General features: G+C 38.8%; 2 protein-coding genes across 2 annotated transcripts; one reads left to right on the top strand and one right to left on the bottom strand.

Annotated features, from left to right (window-relative positions):
• The first annotated feature begins 5,894 nt into the window (after nt 1-5,894).
• LOC115245704 lies at nt 5,895-6,215 on the top strand. Its single transcript, XM_029824131.1, has one exon. The coding sequence runs from the start codon at nt 5,895-5,897 to the stop codon at nt 6,213-6,215; it is 321 nt and encodes a 106-aa protein (XP_029679991.1).
• Nucleotides 6,216-8,386: 2,171 nt separating this feature from the next.
• Nucleotides 8,387-9,109, bottom strand: LOC115245703. The gene has a single exon (XM_029824130.1). It carries the CDS (start codon nt 9,107-9,109, stop codon nt 8,387-8,389), a length of 723 nt encoding a protein of 240 aa, XP_029679990.1.
• Nucleotides 9,110-19,844: the final 10,735 nt, after the last annotated feature.

Genomic DNA, 19,844 nt, shown 5'->3' with positions numbered 1-19,844 from the left:
TTCAATATCAGCTTTTTAAAGTATTTCGTACGACGAATTCCAATGATTTTAAAAATTCGCGTTTCAACGCGCTGAGCTTCTTTTTAGCGTAACCAGATATCTGATTATTGTCACCGCAGTCACTCGCCTTCTCGCAAAAATATTGTCCCTCGTAAAGATATTGTCTCTCGCGTGCTCCGTGCTTTCGTTCAACACAAGCATTTCATTTGTCAGATGCTTTATTTTTGCCGCCGCCGTACATGTAATCTTACAGTAATTTCTTCTCCTCGAAAATGGAGCAAATGTTCTTCTTGATCAAAAATGCGTATCGTTAAATCAGTAATGCTCCGTGCGACGATCGGTATATAAATAATCTGTGCTGGCGTTTCCGATATCTTATATCCTGGCGGCACGCTCGGTGAAAATTCATGTATCGTGTGTACGCGCTTGGTACTGTTGAACGCGCCAGTAGTTATGCTGCATTCTATACGAATAATATTTATGTTAATAATATTTATCGGTACATCCGATTCGTACCATTTCCGAGGTTGTAATATACGATTCGATGAGAATTGATTGTACGTATGAGTCTCAATCTTGACGATACGATCGTCAAAGATCGGCTCGCGTCCGATATTCAAGATGTCAATCAAATTGTATTTCCGAGGCTGCAATATACGATTCGATGAGAATCCCAACAACGATCCAACGTTGTCTGATTTACTAAAATTTATTCTATAGACATACTTGATTTCACTCTTTAGCGTATTATGATTAGCGCAAAGCATTATTGGATATTCATCGTATTCTTCGATATTATCTTCGTCATCAACAATATCATTGGAATAAACTACGCGTCGATGTCGTAAAATTGCACGTCGGAGATATTCGTTTATAGCGTGTAATTCCTCGGGATCCCTCGGGAATAGTAATTTCCTTGTCGTCATTACCAAAGTAAAATTTCTTATTCCAAGAATTCACGTTCGATATCGTATGATAAGTTTTAAAGTCCGTTAAACCAAGCTCGTAATCGTCATCGTTTAAATCTATAGCCAGAAAGTAGCTTACCGCAAGAACACTACTCTTGCCAATCAACGTAAGTGTGAGTGACATGCTGGAAAACTGTCGAACGAATACTGAATCGCGACGGTGAATTGTCAGGCTTTAAATTCATATCGATCATCGACCGTTTGAAGAAATCGAAGACACAATTGTCCACAAATACTTTGATTATAATTTTGACAGGCCGTGTGATTGTATTCTATATTTGCAACATTCTGTCCAAAATATCGCACTAATTCCTTGACTATCGAAATATGCTACACGATCTCCCCTCTTTGCATACGCAACCCAATAAGTACCGGAACCATCGACGTCATCCAAATTGACGATACCGCTCTCATTTCGTCGTACACCGTTTATCGGTAAATTATTGCGCATGAAAACGCCTCTAAAAAATGGTTTACGCATACATCTTGCAAGTTGTTCCAATTGTACATTGGTTGTTACACCGGCAGGTATTTTAATCGTTATTTTGACGTTTTTTTTTCTTAGCCGCTGTTGAAAACTTTCGTCCACGCTTGTATGGAGCGAGATAAAGTCCGTGACCTTCCATAGCGCGATTATGACGTTGCATTTCTTCGTGCTGACGTTGCGCCGCCTTGCTATCGTTCACCGCCTTCGTGATTCCCGCTGCTGCGCCAGCCAACGAACTAAAAACTCCCAATAATGGTAAAATTGGTAAGATACCACCGCGCTTCGCTAAAGTAAGTATTCGTTTTTCCACAGTCTTTTTTTCATCGATGATTTTTTTGTTTTCATCCCCATACCGAATTTTGTCTCTGTTTTCATAGCTGTCCAAATAGCTGTAGCGGCTGCTTTTTCGCCAAGAGTCGAATCTCTCGCGGTAATACGTGTTCGCGCTTTCGTGGCGAGTATATTATCTGCAACGTGCCGTTGACCGAGATCGTTGCTTCGGGAATAAGTTATGTGGTGCTTGCGACACGCGGCATCCAATCGATTGATACCTCGATCGCCTTTAGCCAATCGCGTTTCTAAATGAGTTCCTGGTCTGCAAAACTGATAACCTGGAATATGTAATTCGATAGGAAGTGCGTTTATCGCACGATTTAACAAACCGCTACCTCTTATAATTTTTGCTGGCATTTGCCACAATTTTCTATTAACGGTGTTGGACCGTCGAAATGTGTTTGCTGCCACGACAAATTATAATGTCGCGTGCATCGACGATACTGTTGAACCTCTGAGTCAGCTTTTATATGTTCGGGAAGCTTGTCCCACAATTGTTCCACGTAACTATCAAAGTCTCGCAGTAAAACAATCTTGGGGATAATCTGTAACTGCTCGGTGGTAAGTTCGAGAATATTGCTGTTAACCGATAGAAGTAAAAACATTTTTGAGACTGAGCGGTTTCGATTCGGTGCATCTCTATAAATAGAGCCCCGATGACTCGTTCTCCAAAAATCTGATTATTCGCGAGAGCAAACATGCGGTTCGCGCGACAAGCGACAATAATCAAAGTAAGACGCTATCGGGTTTATAGCCCGTTCGGCATAACTTTCTGCTGCCATCTATATTGCGCGCGCAGCGGTTGTCTCGTTGTCTGCCAACTCGACAACAGCGCCTTCATTTGCTAATCACTTGGCAACCTATGTTTGTTTGTGTTGTGATGCAACCATGGGTTGTTAAGGGTTCGAGATACGGAAGAACGAGTTGAGACGCGACTCGTGTTCCGGCTTTCATACAGATAAGACCGTTTACTTATTTTTCCGTGCGTTCTTCCTCGCTATCCGCGTGAGCGTCCGTTAAGTATTTAATACGCGAGATCCAATCGATACAGTAATACAGTTGTGATACAAACATTGTTTGTTTAATAAAATAACCAGTTCTAGCAAATTCCTTTGCGCCCTTTCCCCTGACTCTAAAACCCTCGTAACCCCTCGGTCACCCTCACAAAAGTGACAAATTCTAACGATAAAACACAAGTAATGTCCGGGAAAGAAATGCGCAAGCATGAAAACATGTTGCCGACTACTATACGCGGTATTATTTGCGGTCCTTCGAATTTCGGTAAGAGTAACATGCTGATAAATTTGATAGAAAGTCCACACGGTGTATGTTTCGAGAATGTGTATGTATACTCGAAATCGCTTTAACAACCGAAATATCGATACTTGGAAAATTTGCTATTACCGATTGATGAAATTGGTTATTTTACATTCTCTAATAATAGTGACATTATTCCACCGAGCGAGGCGCTTCCGAATTCCATTTTTATCTTCGACGACGTGACGTGCGATAAGCAAGATACGATAAGAAAGTACTTTGCAATGGGTCGACACTCGAACTCGAGCGTCGACTGTTTCTATCTCTGTCAAACGTATGCCAAGATACCCAAGCATCTTATACAGGACAATGCAAATTTACTGATTTTACTTTAACAAGATGGTACAAGCTTAAAACATGTATACAACGATCATGTAAATACTGACATGTCTTACGACGATTTTCGCGCATTCTGTCAGAAATGTTGGCAACACATGTATGGATTTGTAGTGATTGATAAAAACAGTTTGCAGACTAATGGACGATATCGAAAAGGATTTAACGATTTTGCAATACCGTAAAGTGGTTAGTCGCTATTGATACATCGATCGAGCAACGTCTAAAAATTTTCGTCCGAGCACAACATGACGACGATGATTGACATTGACGATCGTGAGAAAATCGCGAGAGAGATTGTAAAAACGAGCGAATCAATCCGCAAAAAATATCATTCTTTAAAAACTGGTCAAATGGAGGAAGACGTCGCATTGGAGAGGCACTTTAAACCAATTATCGAACATCTAAAACAACTTGTCGAAAATACAATCAATGTGGAATCTAATGAAGCGAAAATCGAACCATCGAGTATGCTCGAAGACAAGCATCTAAAAAGAGAGTCAAGGTATGGAACAAAGCGAACACGGTCAAATATATCATTAAACGATTCGCTAACAACTTCTACTCCAAATCAATTAAAACGTAAGCGAATGAAACAAATCGAACCATCGAGTATGCTCGAAGACAAGCATCTGAAAAAAGAGTCAAAATATGGAACAAAGCGAACACGGTCAAATATATCATTAAACGATTCGTTAATAACTTCTAGTCCAATTCAATCAAAACGTAAGCGAATGGAACAATTATCAAATGCTATTACTCCGATAAATACCGTACAACTAAGTCAAATATTGCACTAATGACCGTCTCCATCCGTGGATGAAATTTTCGAAACCACGCCTGAAACGCTTGTGACGTCGGTTCAACGTCTATTACAAACGTCCGAGGATCAAAGTACATTGCGCGCACACTTGGGCCCACTAAGGCAAAAATATGTGGGAGCTATTTTAAGTCAAGATAAAGATAACAATATGGATTATTTCTACGGTGTTATATAAATTTTGCAACGAAGGAATGATGATTGGTGATAAAATTTTTGATGTGGATAAAGATGACAATATAATTATCGATGGAATAAGATACGTGAGAATACCAGGTCACTACAAGTTGATTTTCAACAGATCGCCCGACGGTGACGTATTATACTGGCAATGATAAAATTAAATACAAAAATATATTACAGGCGACAAATGCGCATAGACGTGGCAACAATATGTGTAATTGAGTATTAAGTAACAAGGGATACAAGTATAAAAATATAATAGCGTCATTAATCTATGGTAAAAAAACTGGAAGAGGTATAAACATACCGTGCGCTATGATGTTAAATGATAATAAGATCGATTACGTGCATTGGAATGATCCCAACAAGTTGGTAGATCGCTTGCGATTGCTGGAAGCTTAGCTTCAAGCCGGCAACAATGCCCACGACAATGAAATATTATCAATTATTGAGGAACTTTGCGAAGCTGGCCTTATTATAAATTAATCTATGCGTCGACGAAATGAGTCAGTCTGTCACTATTGTTTGTATCGAAATGTCGATTAATAAATTTGGATTATCGTTGGGCACACCGAACAACTCATACTTTCAATGGAATGGATTACTAAGAAATTACGTGCGCGATAACGCTCTGTGTCAGACAGCCTCCGGCTTTGACGCAAGGTCGCGCAAGATACAACGCGTAGCGCAACCGGAAGATGATACTGATGCCGCAAACAAACAGTACGTGGAAATAAGTGTCAAGCTTTAAGAAGATCGACAGTAAGAATTTGAGAAAAAAATAAACACGCTCGAGACGAATATGCAGACGCTACAAATAATGATGGATGAGATGCAGAAAATGTTTCGGTATGCAACTCACACCCAGACTACATCTGATTCAGCGCAGAAGAAAGATATATAAAAAATATATGTGGAGGAATTATCTCATTATTACGAATTATGCTTCGATCAAATATGCTACGAAAAACCTCTGAAAAACAGCTGCTCGTGGAAGAATTGCATGCTCCAGCGAGAAAAAATTTCCCACGTAAACGTGCCATAGTACGCGTATACGACGATCTGTGGCAGGCGGACGTGGTCAAGATGCGTCCATATGCATGATTCAACAAAGGCTACAACTACATACTCACAGTTATCGATGTGTTGAGCAAGTATGCTTGGGCTATACCGCTCAAGGGTAAGAGTGGAAACGAGATGTCGGAAACGATCGCAAAGATAATTCGAGACGATGGAAGATGCCCGAAAAATTTTCAAACCGACAGAGGAAAAGAATTTTACAACGCAAATATACAGAAACTCGTGAAGAAACACAGCATTAATCATTATTCGACGTACTCTGTCATGAAAGCCTTAGTCGTGGAACGATTCAACCGAACGTTAAAGAACAATATGTGGAAAATGTCGGCTCGTTGGAGAGTATAATGCGTGAAAACATCGCACTATCGGTATGAGACCTATCGATATTAACCCCGCGATCGCCGATAAACTTTTAAATACGGTATATAACAACGTAAAAATTGCGGCATTCGCAAAATTCAAAGTAGGCGATCCGGTACGCGTGAGTAAATGCAAGACCATCTTTAACAATGGTTACACGCCAAATTGGACGACTGAAATGTTTAAGATCGTTAAAGTACAGAAAACTAATCCCACGACCTATGTACTCGAAGATTCGCGCAGAAATCCCGTCGCCGGTGGATTTTACGAATACGAGTTACATCACGTTGCTAATCCCGACGTACATCTTGTGGAAAAGGTGATAAGGTGATAAGGTATAGGTGAGAAAATTTACAATAAATATACGTAATTTTTATTTACAATAAATATACATGATTTTTATTTACAACGGTATTTTGTATTGTCCTCACGGTAGCGTGTTGGTGGTTTCGGGTATGATATACCGCTTATCATTGTACAGACTTACAGTAATTTTTGTCTCGCGAATAGTGTATACTTCGTGTAATTTACATCTTATACAAGACTGTTGACGCGTCATTTCAATCTCTTCGTTCAAATACCGCGTATAATCGTCGAACGTTATCGTTCTCGCGACGACTCTTGACGCCTTTTACCTTTTTCGTATCCTTCTTACCATTTACTCGCAACGCGTACATTTTTGCCCTAAAGTCGACGAATTCGGTCATGATCGCGCCATTATTTTCATCCTTCATTAAACCCGGTATTTTTTTATTCGCGAGCGGTATACCGTACACATTGTCCACTGCATAATCACTGATATTGAATCTGTCGACGTTGCGCTTTATATTCTCATATACATCTTCACACTCGATGTGATATATGAGAAGCTCTGTGACCGTGGTCAATCGGGACCGTGGTCAATCGGGACAGTGGTCAATATTACCGTGGTCAGTCGGGACCGTGGTCAATCGGGACCGTGGTCAATATCAACGTGGTCAATCGGGTCCTTGGTCAATTTGAACCGTGGTCAATCGGAACCGTGGTAAATATCAACGTGGTCAATCGCAACGTGGTCAATCTCAACGTAGTCAAACGGGACGCTCCCAAATTTTTCCCATTCATCAGATGTTAAATTTACCATAAGGACATTAGCTGATAAAATAGTCTTTACATGTAGTGCTAAATTTTTAAGTTCTTCGTAGAACCATGACATGCAATCGGTACTGCGACGAGAATGATACGCGGATAACGAATTGTCGTACGAGCAATATACATAATATGCAATACTAGATATTTTATGATGTTGGTAATTTTTTTCTTCCTCCGTCTTCTCCAAAACGCACTCCAAGTCGGCGTATACGACGAAAGGAAGCCGCTCTTTCCGATTATAGTTGTTGAACTTGAGCCACTTGTCCTTATTGGTCGGTAATCGGATAGCGCACTCGTTCATCTCTCGACAGTCCACCGTATGTGATTGTAACTTGTCATTCGAGTCAAAGTAGTGTAAACATCTGTAAAAGAAATAATTTTTTGTTCAGTTATTTCTGCAATATATTTTATGAAATATATACGTACCGATCGCAGACATCTTTTTGGCCATTATATTTGCTCAATTGCGAGCTCACGAGGGACGGGATAGATTCTTAATCCACGCGAAATGTCCAACGTTGTTGTCTTTCACGTACAGCAGGTTGACGTGTTTATCTCTCTTTAGCTCGCTCAGACGTATTGGAACAATGTTCTCTTTCTCGATACTATATACATTTATAGAGATATCGTTGGCAAGTTCGAATTTTTTGATTTGATTCACAGTCACTGGAAACTCAATGTCTCGGAGATTCAGTACTGTTGTATAATGAGGATATGCAGATTCCCGACCTACGTCCCTTTCAGCTGGACATAGAGCGACCACAGACCATCAAAACACGCATTGTCTTTAGATTGTACATTAATCACCGCTTTCTTCATCATTATCGCGCGCGGTAATTTTATGTGACATCTCGCGCGCATAGGATTATATTTATTATATTTATTTATATTCACAATTAAATCGAGTATTCGCGACAATGCCCACCCGCTATCGCGTTCTTGAAATTCTTCGAGCGATGCTATACTGCGTTCACAGAGAGAACGACCTCGCTTCGCGCAGCTTTGGGCGGAGTGGGGATTAGGTGAGAGACTTCAGCGCGTTACTTCAATGCCGTATGCGTATCGATTGTATCACGTCTGTGATCCGCCCATAAAGCTCGAAAGAAATGTAATAATATAGAAAGCTTGAGTTATTCTCTATTAATCGAAATTTATTACTCTTTTTAATTAAATCGCGATATATCTATTATATTTATTTTTTTTTTGCAATCTAAAAATTATTAATAAAATTTAATTATATAATTAAATTTAAAATTACTATTGTAAATAAATAGATGTACTTATTAATTTTATTTTTATAAAATAAATTTTATTTAATATAAAGCTTTTAACATAAAAACAATACAATTTTTTTTTCTCTGTGATCGACCATCAATCACTGTCATCAGTGTCGAAATCACTTTCACCGCCAACATTAATTATTAATGGTGGAATATTGTCTATCATTCTATCCGCTATTTCATCGATTTCCCAGAATTTTTTCTCTTCTTCTATAATGTGCCTAACAAAATTATTCCAATGTTCGGCTGTCACGCGCTCAACTCCTTGTTCGAGTAGTGTTTTCACGTTGTTGATCTTGAATGTATTGTTGTAGCTCTTTACATACCCTTTCACCATTGACCATACCATTTCGATAGGGTTAAGCTCACAATAATAAGGAGGCAGTCTGAGCACAGTTTTGTTATGTGTTTTCGCCGTCTCATCGATCACATATTTATTATAATTGTCCTTTATAAGATCAACAATTTGCAGGAGCTCAACCTTTAACATTGTTGTATCAGCGGTCTTGCCTTTGCTCTCTAACCATTCTGTTATTGCCGCTTTTTTCCATGAAGTGTTCGGTATTTTTTCCAACTTCATAGAATAATATGGAGCCTTGTCCATAACGATAACGGCGTTATCTTCAAGCGACGGTAAAATTTTCTCAAACCACTCAAGAAATGTGTCGCCATTCATTGCATCGTGGTAATCCGCAGTGTTCTTCTTAGATTCAAAACATAAAAGTCCGTCAGGTACGAAGCCGGCTGTACTGCCAATATGCAGGACAATCAATCGTTTGCCCTTCCCCGTAGGATTAGACGGGCCTGTGGACATTCCTCGAAGAAACGCATCCTTCTTGGATTTGATTGTAGAATCAATCCAAACCTTGGCAGAAACGTCACCTGCATTTACCCAAGTTTCATCCAGATAATATATCGGCCGACCCTCTTCTCGGAATTTTTTCACGGCTCTCAGATAGTTTCGCCGCCACAAAATTAGATCATCCCTTTCTGTAAGGACGCTATTACGACGTCAATTAATAAAAACAAAATTTAGCTCCGTCAACAATTTCCAAAAGTTCGTCCGCTTAAAATTTGGTAGGTTTTCGTCGTTATTCACGGCTCGGAGAACCTTCGCTAATGTGGGCAATTCTTTGTTCATGTAGAATTCATGAACTTTTCTTTTGATTGCATTTCTGTCACATTCGTCTTCTTTTTGGTTGCAGGTAATACGAGGTTTTTTTTTATTCGGAAATGTAACATTGCCAGTCCTCTCGTACTCCAGCAAGGTTTTTTTTACAGAAAATATTCCAAATCCCGTCCTTTTGGATAATATTGCGTACGCTTTTTTTTTACAAATTTTGGGACTTCTTCCTTCAAATCCTTGTACAAATTCACAATGAGGAGACGTTCACGTTTGTCAACAAGCTACAAAAAATTAAAAACGAAAATGTAACAAGGAACAATAAGCATTTCTTTAGGTTAGGTTGTGACCGGACTAAACACACGAGATGGAGAAAATTACAACAAATGCAGGTTTCCCCTGGAATTGCCTCGACGCCTCAAGAATACGTCGGAACGACGTTATTTGTGCAACGATACGTTGTTGGACAAATTATTTGTTTCTTAATTAATCCCTTCTGTTTTCTGTTTCAGGTCGCCGCTGGATTCGTCGGATCAACGCTTCGATGTGTGGACTACCCGCTGCACGCCGCTGGATCGACTCTCGTTCACAGGTAAGGGTTTTCAGGTGCAAGGTAATTTAATTACTTTTACACTACTTTTTGATTTATATATAAAAAGTATAAAATATATTTAAAATCAGCGCGTATAAACTGTCCGCCGTTTCGCGAATCTCCACACTTCGGAGATATATCGCGTTTAAAATAAAACTGCCTTTATTATATTTACTGTCGCGAATCTCTTAGACGCACAAGAGTTTTTTTTATTCGCAGCTATCACATAAAAAACCCATAAAGCCGTGTTATCACAGACGCTTCGAACTCGGGAAAAAGGCTCGTCCTTTTCCTTGCACGCTCGCGTATCTTTCCTAAGAAAGTTTTATCAACGCGTTATACAATGTTCCGTAATATTAGACTCTTTCTAAGATCTTTTGTACTCGGGAAAAAAGGCCTCGAGTCTCGCTCCGCACAGCCTTTTATACCGTTCCCTCTCTTCAGGTTCTCCCGCTTTCGGGGTCCCCTCTCTTCTGAGAACACGCCCCCTGTGCGTGCGCGTGTCTTACGCTATACTCTGTGTACAGCTATAATATCTGTGCAGCTATACGAAGTGCTGCACTACGGGTGTCGATGTACAAATATCGCTCGGATCGTATTTTCCTTAAAATCTAGTAATGCGCTATATACAAGGTGTCTTAAAACTATAGTTCTTTTAAAACTATAGTTTAGTCTGTAAAAGTATAGTTCTCTTAAAACTATAGTTTAGTCTGTAAAAGTACAGTTGTACTGTACTTTTGGTGCAGTACTTTGGGTACTACACCTTTGCACTTTTTATTGACTTACAATATAATTTCAGATTCTTCATCCCCTTCACCATTTGGGATGGTCTGGAGACTCTGGATTTGTTTCCCAGTGTCGTCTCCTCGGATTTCCTGGCTTCGCTGGTTTTCGGGGCTGCAGGGCAGGTGGATTTCCTGCCCGGCTTCAAGGTTTCTTAAATAACTGCTATATTTTCAGAGATAATACAAAATAATAATTTTTATTTGTATTTGATTACCTGGCCTTTTTTATTTTTTTTGTAGGAGATAATGGCCTTACTTCCATGTCCGTATCTTTTTCCATTGCACTATTATCCATTTCGTAAGAAACTTTATACCGCTGCACGTGACAATTAACTTTCTAATGTTTGAAAAAGTTCATTAAGGAATGCGCGGGTCTCCTTTTTCAATTAGCCGGATCTGCAAGCTGCAAGATCAATATTGACAGCATAGAGGGGGCAAACTGGGCGGTCGGTCGGGCAGCATCTGACCGAACCGGACGAAAAGCGAGGTCGTTCTCTTTGTAAACGCAGTATAGAGTGGGTTTGATAACACGCCGCTCGTACCATTCGCGTAAATCGGATGTGCGAAAGAGTTCATAGTTTCTCGTATTGATACTTTTATTTGCGCGTTTATCACCCATCACAAATTCACCATTGAACACTGTATTAATTTTCACATTAATGTGTTTTTTCAGCGCGTTTTGCACGTGTTCGAGCACAATGTCTTTGGCATCCTCGAAAAATTGACGAGGCTCGATGAGAGTGGGCTCGACAACGCGCCGCTCGTACCATTCGCGTAAATCGGATGTGCGAAAGAGTTCATAGTTTCTCGTATTGATACTTTTATTTGCGCGTTTATCACCCATCACAAATTCATCATTGAACACTGTATTAATTTTCACGTTAATGTGTTTTTTCAGCGTGTTTTGCACGTGTTCGAGCACAATGTCTTTGGCATTCTCGAAAAATTGACGAGGCTCGATGTGATTATGATTTATAACCGCACCAGTCAATATGCGGCTTTCAAACGTCGTATCGATCTCTCGCCATATCAATCCATGTTGTCGCGTACTGCATCCTGCACCCGCATGTACAAAACGTCTGCGTAACGAGTTCTTCAATCCCTCGAGTCGTGCAATTCGGGCAATCAACGATTGTCGAATCCCAATCGATAATCGTGGACGTTTGATTCGACTTTGCTCTTTTAACGATTCGATATATTCGTCGCATTGTTGCTCCCACGCAACGTATTCCTCTATCGAATTCACCCAGATTGCTCATGCAGGTTTCGTTCGGCACTGCTTTTCGCCATATTTCCAAATTTATGCCGAAAATTTTTGCTAACAAGATGCGCTTATTAATAGCTCTTGTCTCGGAACTTCTGGCGAAAATACTGACAGGGTGTGCCTCTTTACCATGATTTTGTATTCTATCTTGATGTCTCGTTCCATCATGTGTATCATATTTCAACTAAATCTTTATTTCACGGTTTACCACGTACATTTTGGCTAATGTCGATTATTGCATTTTTCGTCTAGAGATGATGTCAAATCCCAGGTGCATCGCAAAAGTTTCAAATTACATGCAGCTGTCCAAATATATTAGTGCAATTTAACCATGAGGATTATTCTTATGTTTCACGATTTTGTCCTGTTTTGACACGCGCATTTGGATTCTGATATCTGAGGATGATATCGCGAAGCAGCCGCACATCAGCGCTTGAAAATTTTATATTATATTGCATTTTTTGTGCATTCAGCTAAATCTCCACCTGGGGGTGATGTCATCGCGAAGCAGCCGTACATCGGCGCTTGAATAGAAAAATTGAAAAAAATCGCGTCGGCAATAACCCCCACCACATTGCAATTTTGCAATGCCAATACATATTTTAAATGTTTTTAAATATTTATATAAATAATATTTTTTACTCCCTAGCATTTCATCCAAGCCTCGTCGTGCGGTTCGTATATTTGGAAGACGATATGCCTTAACCTCGACGTCATACAAATATTTGGACATTGGAATAAACGTTGGAACTGTATCTTGCGTGAAATTGGCTCTTAGTAACAATCGAGGCAAACAAATAATATTGCCTTTTGGAACGTGGAAATCGTTGATGCAGAATCGTGCTGACATTGAACGACTTCTACAATTGACACAAACCCTATTGCGGATTTAACATTCGAAGTGGTTAAAGTATCTGATTCGAATATTATAAAATTGGCATTATCCAATAATTCTTTATATATGAAACCACCAACTCTATTATATTTATTTGATTTTGAAAAATGTATTGGTCATATGTATTATTAGCTATGCGAAAATACGCATATTGTAAATGAAAAATTCAAACAATTTGTAACTGTTTTACAACGTAATAATATCGCTAATATATACGACGCTGCAAAAGCGATACGTAAAAGTAACATGTTTGACAGCGAATCACTCATAGATCGCGAATTATTAACATGTGCTGTAAATGACATTCTTCACGATGCATATAATAAATAAGTTATTTTACTATTTATCTGTGAATTTAATTATTTCTCCCATCCTCCATGTATGAATAAAAACGGTGTAATGTATATGCATAGTTTGCAAAACTTATATCTTTCTCTCAACACACTCTGCTAGAGATATAGAAAATTTATACAATGTATGTACTTCTGACATCGCCTTTGCGTACGGAGCGTGGATTTTGTGAGTTGCATTCTGATATTCAAGCTTCAGTGTCACCCTCTCACACCATTTGTTTAATCCGTCTAACATTAAATCACATTTGTACAGATCAGATTGACATGATCACGGTTTTTTTCTACACGGAATTTCCACAATACATCAATGATGTGAGAGATTACCGGTCTTTATTTTAAGTTATTTATTTATTTATTATTATTTTAACTTTCTGCGACAATGCTCTTTCATGTTAATAATGTTCAGGTTAGTAACCGACTGAACCAATGCGACCGTAAGCCTATGTAATAAGTTAATTTATGCTGAAGATGGCCTAAAAAAGAGGCCGAAACGTCTAATTTGCATGTAGAGAATGATACATAAAAAAACTGTTTGCGCTCCAACTACCGCGCCTGGCTCTGATTGCCATTTTCTTCCAATTAATTTAATTTGATTTTAATCTATTGAGCCATTATATATATTTTTGTTTTTAAAATATATATAATCGAGAAGAGTGTGCAACGTTATAGTACGCAACCGTCTTCGCCCTTACGACGATTTTAACAAAGTGTGTTATGGCTGATGAAAAAGTTATGGTTATTGAAGATGACGAGAATGTCATTCTTGAAGATAACAATTTGATGGAAATTGAGCATTTTTTGGACGATTCATCAGACGAAGACCGCGTACTTTCGGAAGATTCCGATTACGATAGCGACTGCAGTAGTGATATTACGGACATAAATCAACGTACTTTAAACCAAGTTGAAATAAATAGTTTAGGTGCGGTGAAAATGTGCTGTATATACTTTTATTATAAAAGTGAAGACAACGAAAAAATTTGCACATGCTATTTTATGCGAATTTCAGACTTATTTTCGAACATTCATGTTGTGCGATAACATGAAAGTGCAATTTATGAACTAATTCTGGGATCGTTTTGCGGAGAGTGTAGAAAACCGCTGTATCAGATAATGCCCTGCAATATGTGCCCAGTTTGCACTGTATAAGCTGGACAAAAACTTGTTTTGTGAAAAGGCTTAAATAGGAAATATGGGGGACTCCAAACGTTTTGCGCGATTAGAACAATTTCTATGGGAGTTTTACATACAGGTAGGCTCGGCGTGTTCATGCGAGTAATGGGAAAGAGAGTGCCTTAAATGTCTCGAGTGATTGGAAGAACAGTACCGACTCGAGATGTTACAACAGGGGCATGAAATTCAATCGCTAGTAAACCAAATCGCGCGACTTGAAAGTTTAAGACATTCGTTACGCAAACGTTACAAACCCATAGATGTCCGTGTCCCGACGCTATCCACAAACACTCCTGTTACTTCAATTGTACAAATGGTACAAGGCCGAAAAATCGGCTTGAAGAAATCTCGTACAATATTTTTGGACCATTGTCTGAGAGATCATCATGAAGTGATATTCAAGGATTGGGATTGGGAAATATAAAACGCAGCTGACGCCTCGTTATGGACGAGAACCGCATTGAAATACTCGAAGAATTAATTGTAATTATCCATTATTAAAAATTTTATAATATTTGTATTAATTTATTAATAAGATTTCTTTTCTGTTTCAGATGGAGCGTCACCCTAAGATTTTTATTATTATAAAAATGTCATTTATTTCTGCGCCTTCTTCTTTCCTTTTCCTACACGCGAACGCCTCGCGCTATCTCTTTCTCTCTCTCTCCCAAGTGCATGCGAACGCCATCCTTTTCCCACGCCAATGCAAATGCTATAGTTTTCCTACTCGTGCGCTATCTTTCTCCCAAGTGCATGCAAACGCTATCCTTCTATCACATGCATGCGATCGCCTCGCGCTATCCTTCTCGCACCGCTTTGCGAACGCCGTATCTCCCATCATCCACGTGCATGCAGATCATTAGCGCCATCCTTCTCCCACACATTGCGGACGCCTCGCGCTATCTCTCTCACACCTACTCGTGGACGCTTGCGTTCCCTCTTCCCCGCGGAACCATTGCCTACCGGTTTCGCCGCGGTTCCCCCTCCCCTCTCTCCGCGGACCCCTCGCCTACCGGTTTCGCCGTGGTTTCCCCGCGTGACGTCATACCCCCCGCGTCGATTTTCCCTCGCCCCTCACCACCCCTCGGAGGACCAGCGTTAGAACTCTCCTTGATATACTCATAGACATATAGGGCTATGTTCCGATTCCCCACGCGGGTGAACCCGATATTATAGTATACGTGACATATACTATAATATCGGGTGTACCCGGGTGGGGAATCGGAACACAGCATAGAATGGACTGAGCGTTGCGATAAACAAACGCGTGCTCGCTGTAGGGAGAGAGGTACTATATGGGAGGCCTTTTTTGTCTCTTTTCCTAGCATCTCACTGGTGATTTTATCCCCTTCCATATAGAAAATTACCAATGAGATGCTAGGAAAAGAGACAAACATAGGCATCCCATATAGTACCTCTTTTTCTACAGCAAGCGCACGTTTGTCTATCTCACAATGCTCAATCCAGTCTATACAGGGTGTATCCTAAAAAGTGGGAAGTATTGCAATGAGAGATTCAGGACACAAAAATTAGAGAAAAAATTCATATAAACATATGTCCGATATGACCGTGTTTTCAATTTATAGCTTGTTTTATTTTTCAACAGAATTAAGATAATTACGGTTACAAGAAGTGCTCAAAATGACTACCTCTAACTTGGATACAGGCTTCAACACGTCCCATTATAGATTGTCTGACTTTTTCAAAAATTCCGGGTATTGCTTGAATTTCCCGGCAACCATCTTCAACATGTTGACGAAGTATATCGACGGTGTTTTGTAAACAACGGATTTTAGATGCCCCCACAAGTAATAATCGAGTGGATTCAGGTCTGGAGAGCGAGCTGGCTAGGCAATAGGACCAGCACGGCCTATCCAAACTGATATCCAAGTATGCTATCTTAACTCTATTGGAAAATAATACAAGCTATAATTTGAAAACAAGGTCATATCGGACATATGTTTATATGAACTTCTTCTCTTATTTTTGTGTCCTGAATCCCCCATTGCAATACTTCCCACTTTTTAGAATACACCCTGTATATCTATGGACATACTACTTGTATAATTAATATTTTTAGGTTAACTTACAAATGGCTAAAAGCAATGAGTTTATATTAATATAGCAAAATAAATCTTGTGAGAATTCTACCAAAAATATCATAAAAACAACAGCATTGAATACATATTTTTATTATTTGGAATAAACAAAAAACGGGCATATGGAGCAATTAACAATTTGTGTGATAATACCTCGCAAATTAAAATAATATGATATATAATAATTTTGAAATTGTGCTTAACTTAAAAAATAAAAGAAAATATATAATAAAAAATAAAAAATAAACTATAATAATTAAATATAAGATGCTGATGAGATAAAAAGCGCAAACGTTTCAGTCCTAGACTGGACTCTCTTCAGTGTTCTAATATTAAAAAAGTTACGATTGGTAGCGGTCAAAAGTTAAAAAACAAACGGTCAATTAAATTAAAAACAAGATATTATGAGTAAAAAATAATAAATAAAAATATAAATCTAAATAATTGAAGTGTCTTCCAATGGCTTCGCAATGAAAAAGCCGACCATTGTCCCACATAGTTTTTCCAAAAACATGCGGCTGAAAATGAGGTATAACAAAGGCCGCCTAAAAATGTTTTTCGCAATGGTGAGACAATGTCGCTTGCAATTTGTTTTTACAATAAAATCAGATAAAAAGGAGACTTACCAATGGAGGGCACGACAAAGGGAGAGAAACTGAGCTGCTTGGATCGTCGAACCAGCACGGTTCGTTATCTAATATTTCTATTTTATCCCATTTAAAATCATGATCATATTCTATTCTGTGGTCTGTAATTACCGATGTCTGGGAGCAACGTCTGTTGATATGGTTGCGATGCTCAGAAATGCGAGTTTTTAGTAATCTTTTGGTTTGACCAACGTATGATGCCTCGCAAGCGCAATTAATTTTATATACGACGTTGTTGTTAGAGGAACTGGGAAATGGATCTTTATGTCCTTTAATAAAATTCCTTAGGTTGTCAAGGCTGGTGTAAGACATAACCAAGTCGGTGTTTTTTGTGGCACGTTTAAACCTTTCCCAGACTGACTTGACATAGGGTAATAAAAAGAATTGTCTCGCGTCCGGATCGGAATCCTCTTTGATAGTGTTCGAACGATGGAAGAGATATTTAAATCTGAGTTTTATTGTATTGAAAAAATGAAATCCAGAGGGTAACTATTTTTTAATAGAATGTCAATGATAAAATATAAATTTTTTTTATAATAGATGAGATGGGATAGTTAAAAGGCCCTATCGACAAGACCAATAATGGTGCCTCTCTTTTGATATATTGGATGATAAGAATAGTAGTTTAAGTATCTACCCGAGAAGGTGGGTTTATGATACCAGTCAAAGATGAGATGACCGTCTTGGTTGATGATGATGGTATCCAAGAAAGTTTTATTGGGGCCCACTTCCATTGTGAATTTTAATCTAGAATCTATGAAACGAGTTAAAAATGTCCATTACAGATTAAAAAAAGACAGAAGGGACCGACATCACCATATCATCAACATATCTAATGTAGAAGGGTACATCCACCGAAAGTTGGTTGAGAGCTTTCATTTCTAGATCTTGCAGTACGACATCAGCTATTATTGGAGATAAGGGTGAGCCCATGGGAGTGCCAAAGGTTTGTTTATAAATGCTGTCATTGAAAATAAAAAATATGGAATTTAAAACTAGATTCAAAGCTATTAAGAATTCGTCTATTTGAATTTTTGTGTTGGTGGAAATCATGTGCCATCTCTCCTTAATGCCATCTATAGCTAAGTCAAGAGGGACATTTGTGAAAAGTGCAACAACGTCGAGAGAGATGAGTTCAAAATGATCCTCCAACGTTACTCCAGATAATTTCTCAACAAGATCAAAACTATTGAATACATGGCTGTGTGGATGAGAGATGCTCTTATGTATCGTGTTGTTTAAAAAGGAGGCTAGTGCGTAAAGTGGGCTGTTTATCGAGGAGACTATAATTCTGAGGGGATGATTTTGTTTATGGATCTTGGGTAGCCCGTACACTCTTGGTAATAACGGTACGGTTGAATTTAAAGACTTATATGTCGACAATGTCACATATTCTCGATCTCTCCACCTCTTCAACAAAGACTGTAAATCCGATATGATTTTATTAATGGGATTGCGTTTTGCAATCCTATGTAGAAGATACCGAGGGGTTAACGAGGTTTTAATGAGTCGGAGAAGAAGGCGTAAAGGAATATGCTAGAACTGGTTATTTTATTAACAAACGATATTGGTTTCACAACTATATCACTTCAAATGATTGGATCTCGCGTATTAAAAACTTAACGGACGCTCACGCGGATAGCGAGGAAGAACGCACGGAGGAATAAGTAAACGGTCTTATCTGTACGAAAGCCGCTACACGAGTCGAGTCTCAACTCGTTCTTCCGTATCTCGAACCCTTAACAACCCATGGTTGCATCACAATACAAACAAACATAGGTTGCCAAGTGATTAGCAAATGAAGGCGCTGTTGTCGAGTTGGCAAGCAACGAGACAACCGTTGCGCGCGCAATGTAGATGGCAGCAGGGATGCCAGTTTTGAGACTCTGCCCGTTGCCGTAGCGTGGGAAGGGATAACGCACACAAGGAAAAAGCCGTGTACGTGTTCGCTCGGCGCTCGGCTAGCTTCGGGCAGTAGACGAGCGCAGACATACAATCTGCTATCTCTTTCTTTCTTTCAGTCGTCGTTCAGTCAGCTATAGCTGACGCTTTCTCGAGATTCTCGAGAATCATATGTTAGCACGGCTTGGCTCGTCTATTAGATCTCGCGTAAACACATAAAAATTACTAATAAAATAAATCTTATAATTACATTATAATTTATTCTATATATATAAAAGATGTAAATTAATTAAAGAAATAAAGAATAGAAAGAATATAAATGATAAAAATCCACTCTTGGCCAACGTGTACGCCCTTTTCCAAAAAAATCATATTAGTAATATTGAAAAAGATCTGTTGTTGATTAAAAAGATAACTTATTGTTAGCACGAAAAACATAAAATACAAAATTAAATTATATATTGCTTTGGATAAATTATTCTATAATAATAGTATAGTTTTTACTTTGTTAATAATAATAAATATATATATGTAGTAAAATAAAAGAAGAAAAGCATTATTTTTTCAATAATATAAAGTATTCTACCGTATTAATCAATTGTTCGGGAGTCGACCTCGAAGATATCGCCCGAATCTTTAGAAACGCTCAGAGATGAGCGAGAAGCTGTGTGTAACGCGAATCCGTAGATCCGCTGGAGGACAAGGAGATTTTAGAA

The sequence above is a fragment of the Formica exsecta genome, unplaced genomic scaffold, assembly GCF_003651465.1.
Source record: "Formica exsecta isolate Colony F162 unplaced genomic scaffold, ASM365146v1 scaffold1271, whole genome shotgun sequence".
Lineage (NCBI taxonomy): Eukaryota > Metazoa > Arthropoda > Insecta > Hymenoptera > Formicidae > Formica > Formica exsecta.
The sequence above is the reverse complement of the archived record's forward strand: the minus strand, read 5'-3'. Positions and strand labels throughout refer to the sequence as shown.

Excerpts from the sequence above, each read along its gene's own strand:
- LOC115245704 (XM_029824131.1), top strand. The coding sequence starts at position 5,895 with ATGAGACCTATCGATATTAACCCCGCGATCGCCGATAAACTTTTAAAT.
- LOC115245703 (XM_029824130.1), bottom strand. The coding sequence starts at position 9,109 with ATGTCCACAGGCCCGTCTAATCCTACGGGGAAGGGCAAACGATTGATT.